General features: G+C 40.4%; 1 protein-coding gene across 1 annotated transcript in view; it reads left to right on the top strand.

The window, feature by feature from the left end:
- cog2 (component of oligomeric golgi complex 2) overlaps window positions 1-10,929 on the top strand; it is a 16,182-nt gene extending 5,253 nt beyond the window's left edge. The window contains exons 8-18 of the mRNA XM_017710134.2: window positions 157-281; window positions 599-725; window positions 821-960; window positions 2,814-2,875; window positions 3,010-3,161; window positions 4,635-4,817; window positions 5,024-5,096; window positions 5,186-5,328; window positions 6,061-6,200; window positions 8,946-9,126; window positions 10,101-10,929. Coding sequence (XP_017565623.1) covers window positions 157-281; window positions 599-725; window positions 821-960; window positions 2,814-2,875; window positions 3,010-3,161; window positions 4,635-4,817; window positions 5,024-5,096; window positions 5,186-5,328; window positions 6,061-6,200; window positions 8,946-9,126; window positions 10,101-10,208 — 1,434 coding nt within the window. The 3' untranslated portion in view covers window positions 10,209-10,929. The remainder of the gene's footprint in view (window positions 1-156; window positions 282-598; window positions 726-820; window positions 961-2,813; window positions 2,876-3,009; window positions 3,162-4,634; window positions 4,818-5,023; window positions 5,097-5,185; window positions 5,329-6,060; window positions 6,201-8,945; window positions 9,127-10,100) is intronic.
- The last annotated feature ends 51 nt before the right edge of the window (window positions 10,930-10,980 follow it).

Here is a 10,980-nt window from a genome sequence, read left to right as displayed (position 1 = left end):
GTTGTCCAGTAAGAATATCCCTTGGGCTTGACTTTTGATTGAAATGATCTCATTAAACTGAGAACTTGCTTTGTGAAATAACCCCCTGCTTGGAACCTTTTATTTTTATGACACACCTGTTTACATACCTGATGAAGCACCTGTTGTATTTACTAGGTCATAACTGAGCAGTTTGTCAAGTCCAGTTCTAACGGTCTTCAGTTGATGTACGCAAAGCTTCTGGAGTTTGTGCCTCACCACTGCCGACTGCTGCGAGAGGTCACAGGAGGAACCATTTCCAGGTATGTTGTGCTTTGTTATGGAGCATGGAACCCGGAAAGCTAGAAACTCTTCTGGGACTGCTCTTCATAGGGTAGCACACAAGCTACCGACGTGGTACAGCCATGTTAAACTCTCGTTTCAAACCAAGCCTCTTCTTTTGTAAAGTTAATCTAATGTATATTTGAATTGGGTGGGTTTGTTGATGTTGGTGAGTAAGAAGAGCCATTGATAAATAAGCTCTCAGTCCTGAGGAGCAACAGCCAGGAGAGCTATGTTACTGTAAATTAGGAAAATGATGATACTGAATGTGTAACATAATACTGGATATTTTTCCTAGTGACAAATCTGACATCGTGCCAGGGTATGACTTCCTAGTTAACTCTGTCTGGCCTGAGGTCATTAAAGGTGTTGAGGGGCGGATGTCTTTCCTTTTCAATCCTGGCAACCCTGATACTTTTTATGAGGTAAAAATAGTCATATATACATTTACATATGCAAAATTCTGATGCGTTTGTTCAGAAATAACTTTAGCTGTCCTTTTGTTTTGGACTCCTTGCAGAGATACTGCATTAGCATGGACTTTGTACGGAAGTTTGAAAGACAGTGTGGCTCTCAGGCTAGTGTGAAGAGACTCCGAGCACACGCCTCCTACCAAAGCTTCCACAACAAATGGAACCTCCCTGTGTACTTTCAGCTGCGGTGAGTGACTGACTGTGCAGAACATGCTTTATATTCTGGCTCTTTTTCCTCTAGTGGTTTTGGGAGAGCTGCTACTGGCTTAGTCTTCATCCACATGTGTCCAGATAGTTGGTTCTATTTAGTTCTAATTGTCTGCTATTGTTAGGAAGCATATAACAATGGAAGAATCCTTTTTGGTGCTATATAGAACACTCAAAAGTTTCCGACGCTCTCCGTCCGGGACAGCGTTTATAAAATGTTCCTGTTTTTCCGTGAGTGAAAATTGTGTATTTGTGTGGATGGATGGCCAAAGTGCAAAGAAAAAAAACTACATTTTCAAAAAATATCCGGAGCAAAGAGCATGTGAGTGGTGTGGAGTGGGAGTGAAGCAATGTGGTTTTTGCTTGAGGCGCAGAGCGGATTTTTCAGAGAGTCTGAGCATCAGCGGTCTCTCTCACTCCCACTCCAAAATGGCTCCAGTATCGCTCCTTCCTGTGAGCTAGACAGTCCTGTTTTTCCCACACCGACCACCTCTGAGACATGACTGATGTGGCAGTGGCTCTACAGCTCGCACACGACGGCCATTCATACACAGCGTCTGCACTGCAGAGCTGTTCAGCAGATACACATACTGGAAATTCTCACCAATCACAACAAGGTCTACAGAGACAGCGTCGTGTCTCACAAGCACATGCATTTGTATAAGTAAGTATAGTATAGTATGTAAGTATAGGCCTTCTAAAAAAGCATGTGTAGCAGTGTTTTTCATTTATTAATGGCCATAAATGATATTGAACCGGCGACCTTCCCGAGGCTTGTTCCCTAACCTCCAGCCCATGACTGCCCCAAACATGGATTTAGGAAAGGGCTACAGCAGAAGCAGAACACACCACCAATGATTTATAAACCCATGGCAAGTAGAGGGAAGTTGCCTTAACACCTGGGCTCGTCCGGATTTTAGTATAATTATTCAAAGCCTTTAGAAAGTAATATTTGTTTTTGCTTAAAATGCGTTTAGGTATTGCAGAGGATTTTGAAAGGGTCTGGTTCTTGCACTCTCTGCTATACTGTTAAATTCCCCCTGATTTGCTGAAAAAGTAGTTAAACTTGCTGTGTATCCTGGAAAATGACTCGGCTTGATGGAACATAAGTAATTTTTCCATGCCCATATCTGAAATGTAATTTGCCAGTGGAAGGTCGTCATGGATGAAATATTTTAGGCAGTAGGTTTGAATGGGTGAGAGATATCGATTGTTGTTTAAAGTTTGGACAGTGTGTGCTTTGCTTTGTTTATTTTGAGCCTCCACTCGGCATAAAGTCCATTCTAATAAACTGTCTGCTTGCTGTATTTGGTTTGTTTTCCAGACGTGGTTCCAATGTAGTCTTATTGTGCAATGGATTATGGCTATTCTTGGAATTATGATTCTTATTTACATTGACACGGGCTGTGTGTCCATACTGTTGTGCGTAGTACCTGGATCCATTTGTTGAGTTTAATAATATTTTGCAAGTAAAACACAAGTCACTTGAGGAATTTGAGGAACTTCAGTATTTAATATTTTTCTGTTTTGGTGTGTGTGTGTGTGTGTGTGTGTGTGTGTGTGTGTGTGTGTGTGGCTGTGGCTATATAGTTATAATATAATATAGTTAATTCTGCAGATGATAATCATTTGTATACATTTACATTATTGTACAACCATACTTGCCCAAGTCATCATTTTTCAATCATTTTTATTGCTTGAATAAAAGAATAACTGAAATAGTCGCATGTTTGTGAAAAGACACTAAGGCTAATTATTGAGTGCAACATTTCATTTGTGAAATGTACACAGCCAGTGGGGTCCTTGACCTCTTGGACTGGATCTGTTTTTTAGGTACAAGGAGATTGCTGGATATTTAGACAACGCCATTACAGATGGATTGGAAGCAGCTCCAGGTCAGTTGAATCTCCATACTGTGCCTACAAAAACTGCGTGCCTTGGCATATTTGTCTTTATTTATTAAACTATGCAAAATGTACCCACGTTTCCTTCTCTACATCTTTGTATATCTGCTTTTGTTTACGTAAAGCGGGCAGCCGCTACCGGCTGCAGGTGACGGAGGTGTTATGGAGCTGTGTGTGCAGGTGTTGGGCGGAGCACATCTACCTGCCTCCGCTGGCTCATCGTTTCTGGAAGCTAACGCTGCAGCTGCTGTCCAGATACTCCGCCTTCCTCACTGAGGTACAGCACAAAGGCCAAAACAGCCATTCCTCATATCCTGGCTTTAAAGCTCAGTAGAGCTGTACACTGTGAGCAGGCAGAATGCTGGGTTAAACCTAAACCAGCTATTGAAGAGACTTGGCCAAAGAGGGTAACAGGTTACACTGGTTCTATCTGTTTATTTAGAGATGCTGCAAGTCTGTGCAAGGCTCTGCAAGCTCTCCTTTAATGCAACATGGTTATTCTTTTTAACCTTGGTTGTCTTTGTGGTCAGAAGTATTGCCGGTGACATTATTCTAAAAAACCCGCTGTTAGTACGGCACACTGTCTTCAGTATTCAAGCCTTAAGCCAGAAAAAAATATATATTCTGGGCTTCTTGGCCAAAAAAAGAAGGCCTGGACCTTCTTTTGAGAGTCACAATATAGGTTAGAAAGAAAACACAATTAGGTATGTTCACTAAAGTGTCCCGTCCTAACTTAAATATTTAAAATAATCTAGAGAGAGAGTAGATTTGTGTTTGTTTTAGGCTAGCTCAGTTAAAATTTGGTTAGTTCACTGTGCCACTGGGTATTACTGGACAAAAAACGTCAAACAACACAAATTAGGCTAAAGCAGGCTTGTTTTATACCTGCATGGATGCGGCAGAAAGAAATGTTACCGTGACACTTTTTATAGTGGTTGACTTTACATTGCTGTGTTCTTATGAGAAACAAAAACAAACAAAAAAAAACAAATAAATGTAGGGGGCCTCGCATTCAACTGGTCTTGAGTTTGCTTTTCATCAAGACCACCGAGTTGTGGTGTTGAGACCAATGTTGAGACTGGACAAGAATACTACAACTTTTTAAAGTACACAAATCAATGTTAATGCTTAATTCACTCTAGTTGCTGCTTAATAATAGAGTAATTAGCAGCCAGTTAACCATCTGGTGGCTTGATGACGCTTAATAAGAGCCTGATAAATGCTCTGGGAACTGCTTAATTTCTCACTAGTTACTACTTAAAATTGTAGTAAAGGACAGTTAGTTGGTGGTAATCTGCTTCATATGTTATCTACCAGCAATTGGCTTGATACAGATTAGACAAGGCTTGCAACTGAACACATAATATGTTGTGCAAAAGACTGATAAAAAATAAAAATATTCTCTGGAAATGTCCTGTTCATTTCACCCCAGTTATTGCTTAATTGTTGTGATTCGTAGCCAATTAATTAGTCATTTATAGCTTCTTAAGGCTTTATAATCATCACAGGGGCATTATAATGTCCCTCATACTACCCCGATTGTAGTCGATCAGCCAAAACATGTTTGGTGCCTCATGTTTGTTGCCAAAAGGCAAATGTTGCTAACCAGTAAGAGAAGCTTGTTGTGACTAGTTAGACTCTCAGACAGACTCGTTTATGTGGGTTTTTTTGGTGTGAGGAGGAAAGTTTTTGTCCAAACCATCACCTAGAAGTATGTAATAGACTGTTTTCTTTCTCTATGGCCATGTAGGTCCTAACAAAAACCCCACCTCCCGAAACTACCAAAGACCCAGCGAGGCCACTACCAAGCTCTGCCTCCTCTACATCGAGCCGCACCTCACAAGATGCAGATAGCGAGAGTGGAGGCCCCACAGCCCTGTCCACCAAGCAGCTCGTCTTCATCGCTGCTGATGTGGACCAGTTACAGGAGCAGGTATTATGGGGAAGGCATGCTATGCATTGAGGGTTGAACTTTGATAAGCAAGTTTTAGTGCACAGTTTCTGTTTATTTGCTAAGCTTAACTTATATTGGAAAAAATACAACATAACATATTAGATGTGCCGTAACTTTTGCCAAGATCCCACTTCTTGTTTAATTTCATCCTGTTGATTGTATTATTATGACTCTTATGGTTTTAGATTCCAGAAATGTCGGTGATGATCAAAGCCAAACTGGAAGGAATTGGATTCAAGAACTTTGCCCTTGTTTCAGGTATGAGTCAGGATATATGTTTAGTTTTGAAAACAACAAAGGAGCTCTGGAGCTATACCTTCTTACCTGTCTACCTGTGTGATTTGCAGATGCCTTGGATGACTCCAAAACTGCCTTGTCTGGGTGCATCCCAAAGCTGAACAATAGAATGACTCAAAATCTGACTGAGAGGAGCTTCCGCTTCCTGAAAAATGCTTCAGAAGTCCCACGACTTTATCGAAGGACCAACAAGGTCAGCTGGAGGACTGGGCATGTGATGTCTAATAATAATACTGAATGAACTAGGAATGCACCAATCAGGCATTTTAAAGACCAATTCGGCTTTCTTTAGACACATAATTCTTATTAATCTTTTTAAACCAAAGTATTTGGGTTTTAAATTAATTTCAAGTACTTTCTGTTAGTCAAAGTAACAATATAAACCACATTGTTTGCCAAAAAGTCCTGGAATGGTTCAATTTTGAATCAGCTGCCTGTTTAAATAAGAGGAATCAAATAAAGTGCTACAGTAAAAATAAGAGGCACCTGGCTATTTAGTGCAGTGAATCATGTATAATTATGCTGACATTTTGGTGTAGAAGTTGTAGCAGCCTTCAAACACTGCATAAGTGCACTTACCCGCCTCACATTATTTACCTCATGAAACTGCAATGCTAATCTTCCGAATCCTGAACCTAAACTGTAAAAAGTGCAAAGTTAATTGGCTCATTGCTCATTTTGTGCTTTGAGCAAAAGTCTGGCAAGTGCAGGAAATTATTTGTTACTGAATTATTGTAATGTTTGTGTTTGTCTGATTGTTTGTCATCTTTCTCTCCCCCTTACTTTCTCATGGAGCTACTATAATGCAAGAAAAAATTCTGAGAAATCTCATATTGACCTCATATCGAGTTGAAGCACCATGTCTTTTATTTGTGAAATTTTACCAGATAACTCAATTAATTGCTGCCTTGGTCATCTTTGACAGGAGGTGCCCACCAGAGCCTCAGCCTACATGGATAATGCTTTGCGGCCGCTGCATCAGCTGGTCAGTGACTCTACAGGGGTGGTGAAGGTCTCAATCATCCACGAGTGGCTTCGTGTTACCCTTTCAGACTGCACCCACAGGTAGTTTGCATCTACATATATATATATATATATATATATATATATATATATATATATATATATATATATATATATATATATATATATATATGTATGTGCACAATTATGAGGCAAGTCTTATTTTTGAGGATTATTTTTATTAATCACCAACTACAGCGCTCTCGGTTAATCCACAATGTTAATAAACCTCAAACATGAATGTTTAAGAAAGTAAAAGTGAGGTTTTGGCTTTCTTAGGAGAAGATCTATATGTGCACAATTTTTGGGAAACTATTAATGTGCAGAATTATTACGCAGCTAAATGGAAAAACACACGTTTTCCCATCTCACGTTTTTTAATTTCATCTGTTCAAGTGAGAATTAGAAACAAACAACTCAAAACGTTTTCCTTCACTGTAAATCTCCCGTTTAAGAATTGCCCACAAGTTCTCAGTTGGGTTCAGGTCAGGTGAGGAAGGGGGCCATGTCATATGTTTTTCATCTTTAATGCCTTTACTGGCGAGCCATGCAGAGGAGTACTTGGATGCATGTGATGGAGCATGTCCTGCCTAAAAATCATGGTCTTTTTGAAAGATGCAGATTCTTCCTGGACCACTGCTTAAAGAAAGTGTCTTCTAAAAACTGGCAGTAGGCTTGGGAGTTGATTTTGAGCCCATCTTCAACCCGAAAAGGTCCAACCAGCTCATCTTTAATAATACCAGCCCATACCAGTACCGCACCTCCACCTTGCTGGCGTCTGACTCGAGGTGGAGCTCTGTCCCGTTACTGATCCAGCCACGGGCCCATCCATCTGGTCCGTCAAGAGCCACTTTCATTTCATGAGTCCATAAAACCTTTGAAAAATCTGTCTTCAGATATTTCTTGGACCTGTCTAGACACTTCAGCTTATGTCTTGTTCAGTGGTGGTCGGGTTTCAGCCTTCCTTACCTTGGCCACGTCTCTGAGCGCTGAACATCTTGTACTTCTTGATGCTCCAGCTAGGTTGCAGTTCTGGAATATGACGGAATGGGAAGATAATGGGTTCCTGGTAGCTTCACGCTTGATTCTGCTCAAATCCTTGGTAGTTAATTTGCGTCTTTTTTTCTCAACACGTTTCTTGCGACCCTGTTGGCTATTTGCAACAAAACGTTTGATGGTTCTGTGATCACGCCCCAATATCTTAGCAATTTCAAGAGTTCTGCAACCCTCTGAGAGACTTTTGGTCATTTTTGACTTTTCAGAGTCAGTTCAGTCTCTTTTTTGGCCCATTTTGCCTGAAGAAAAAAGCTGCCTAATAATTATAAACACACCTTGATATGGGGTGTTGACCTCCTTAGGCCACACCCTCCCTCATTACACAGATACACATCACCTGCTATGCTTAAATCCATTAAGCATTCAAGTTTATCCAGCTTGGAGTGAAAATATGCCTAAAAATGATAATATGGTCAAAATACTCACTTGCCTAATAATTGCGGAGAATATACAGAGTGTGTATATGTGTACGTGTGTGTGTGTGTGTGTGTGTGTAATAAACATGTCTTTAGAATAAATGCAGTAAAAGACAGCAAATGTATAATTATATTATAATGTATAAATGTACAATAATCTTATGAGTAGTAGAGGTTGATATACCGAAAGTCTTCTTAAGGTATTAGCTTTATCATAACCATCATAACGGTAGACACATAAATACAGATAATGCAACATACAAACGGTACAAAAGAGAGTGGAGGGAGAAGAACATACTCTTGGGGTTAGTTGTTAGCCATTAGCCTAGCATGGAGACTTACAGGCTAGCTGTGTGCAACGCTCTTTGCTCAGCCAGCTGCTTCAGGCAACATTGCAGTGTCCAGGTACAAGGCTGCTTAGCTTCTCAGCTGGAACTAATACTGTGAACTGCTTGTAATATTTTCTAAATTCCAGTAGCAGGTGGTGGTCGTGGGTTGAAGCTAGAGAGTAAGAGACACACCTGAGACACACCAAATGACCTTCAGATGGAAAACAACATTCAGCACCATTTTTCCGAGACTGCAGTTTGCTTCCTATTCACCAGCTGCTTTCTCGAATGTTCCCATTGCACCTTAAATGTTGGAGCAGTTGCTTTCTGGTGCCTGGGGCCCAAGCTAACTTTGTCTTCGTAGCATTTTTGCTGCGCTCAGAGAAGCTACTGCTTTACATACACTCACCTTTATCTCAGCAGGGCTAAAAAGCGATGTAGACGTCTGACTGTGTTGTTCATTTCTGTTTTTACTGTTTCACCCAATACCATTTAGATTTACATCAGTTGTTAAATATGCTTCTTATTAAAATGAAGGGACAGCAAGATTAATATGCCATTGTTATTCTACAAAAAAGCTTTACTTATTTGAAACAAATATACATAAATACACTATCATGATATACACTGAAACAATCAGTCATTTTAATTGTACCGTGATATAACTTTTTGTCCATATCACCCACTACTACTTGTGAGCTAGTTTGGAAACAAAGTTTGGTTCCAGATTTCTCCTCAACACCGCCAGCCATCACATAAACTTGTGAAATTCTATCACCATGACCCTTTATTCAGCATAATTAGAAAGTATATGTTTAGGACTGACCCTGAAGGATAAACAGCTTAGAAGATGTGTGTCTGTGTGTATCTGTCTGTGTGTGTCTGTTTAGGGCTGTGACCTTCTTTCATAACAGGCTGGCTATCAGATAACACTACAGTAAAGCTTCTAGCTCTGTTACAGTGCTAATTTCTTCTTTCTTTCTAAGATACTTTGAGACCATATCTGATGTGCTGAGCTCCGTGAAGAAGATGGAGGAGAGTCTGAAGAGGTTGAAACAGGCGAGGAAAACAGCCACAACCAGCACAGCAGGAGTGAACACCGGGCCCTCTGACGACACTAAGATCCGTCTGCAGTTGGCTCTGGATGTGGAGTATCTCGGAGAGCAGGTACACATTTCATGTCCATTTTTATAAAAAAACCCAACTTTCTAGCTTAGTCATGTTCGTGCTTCCTTAGGCTACTACATTTTAAATACTCTGCCCAGGGCAGGGGAAGTGTAGCCTTCTCTAAATCATCAGAACATCCGTTTTTTCCTGTTACGCATTCTGCAGAACAATAGAGCCCGGAAAGTGACTGGAGTTCAAAATATCTGTCAGAACCCAACAGGGCTCATGTTATTTAAAGATCATATTATTTAATAGCTGCTCATGTTATTTAATGGTCTAATGATGCCTATTATTGTCCGAAGCATATTAATGTAACTGGCAGAATCAGTAGAAATATCAGGTTTTATTCAATGAAATTGGCACTATGGGTTATGCTGGGCCAGTTCAGGTCAGTGTAGTACAATTTTGTTGACGTTCAGACTCAGAACTTGATGTGCTTCAAATCCTTTGTTAGGATTGGGTCAGGGTTTGACCCAAAACCTTTAGCTGTGTGTCGGGTCGGGTCGGGTCGGGCTCAGGCACAAAGTTCTCTCACTGTGTTTGGGTTCGGATCAAAATTTCAGGCCTGTTTGACGCTGATAGTGACTCAGAAGCACAGGTGTGTTTATTCATGTAGCTGGGGTTGATTCATTCCTACTAATAGGTTAACAATACAGCTTAAACTGAATGGTTGAGGTAGTAATTTTATTGTCAAAACTTTTAACTGCATTTTTGGAAACATCAGCCGCCTTTTACATTTTGTGAACATTTTATAGTGAACAGACAATCAGAAATGGTCCAAAATGACTTGGAATAAAATCTTTTTTCATTTGTACATTAAAATTAAAAACAAGTTCGCTTCACAACTGAAGTTACTACTTTGCAGATGCCAGGTTTTTGTTGTAGCACAGTCATGTATGTATATTTTAAGCGCATGATTAAGTATTTCACAAGGCTTAAAGCTGGTGTTCACACTGCCTTTGTACATTTAACAGATACAGAAGATGGGTCTCCAGCCAAGTGACATCAGCATGTTCTCCTCTCTCCTGGACCTGGTGCAAGAAGCACGTGATCTGGCCACAGCAGAGCAGGCCGGCTCCTAAAGGTCACCTTCAGGGTGCTCTTGTCCTACGTAGACAGGAGGTGCCCAAACCGAATGGCTTCAGTAAGCACAGTATGCTCTTAGTGGTGAAGGGAGAATCGTTTTTAAGTTGCTGTTCTTGGAGCCCTGTAGGTCATTTTACAGCTATGAGGCAAAACATCACAGCTGATCCTGGGGCTGTAACCTCTACCTGTGCAGTGAAGAAGCACACTACAAGAATGTGTCTACATGTTCATGTTATTTATTGTTAAATCTTATCTGATAATATGTGAAGAAACGGGCCTCATATCAAGGGTAACATGGTTAGATGATATATTTTGCAATGTGAATTCTAAAGATGTTAGGATTCAATACATGAGGACTTCATTTGAAGTGAATTGGCAGTGGGGTTAGTTTGTCATGATGTGTCATGTTGTTGTTACGACCTGTCATTCACAGTTAGATCAAGTAACGACAGTTGATGTCACAACTTATGGCAACGAACCTGGTCTCATGAAACTGGTGTCACGACCTAAGCGTTGACTGTCAGAATCAATAACACTTAAGCCAGAGTGCCACCTCTGAGGCCTGCCAGTCAGCCTGAAGCCTCACTGGATCCTTCTGGCATTTTAAACACCATGTTATCATGACTGTTAGCATTCACATGTTGTTTTACTGGACAAAAATGGGACGTCTGTAACTTTTAACCATAGATTTGACAATAAAATGTTTGGATAATACGGCTCACTTTAGTGCTTGTAATGTTTTGCCACCGTGGCCTTATAGGGTAATTG

This window comes from Pygocentrus nattereri, chromosome 5 (assembly GCF_015220715.1).
Source record: "Pygocentrus nattereri isolate fPygNat1 chromosome 5, fPygNat1.pri, whole genome shotgun sequence".
Taxonomy (NCBI): domain Eukaryota; kingdom Metazoa; phylum Chordata; class Actinopteri; order Characiformes; family Serrasalmidae; genus Pygocentrus; species Pygocentrus nattereri.
The sequence above is the reverse complement of the archived record's forward strand: the minus strand, read 5'-3'. Positions and strand labels throughout refer to the sequence as shown.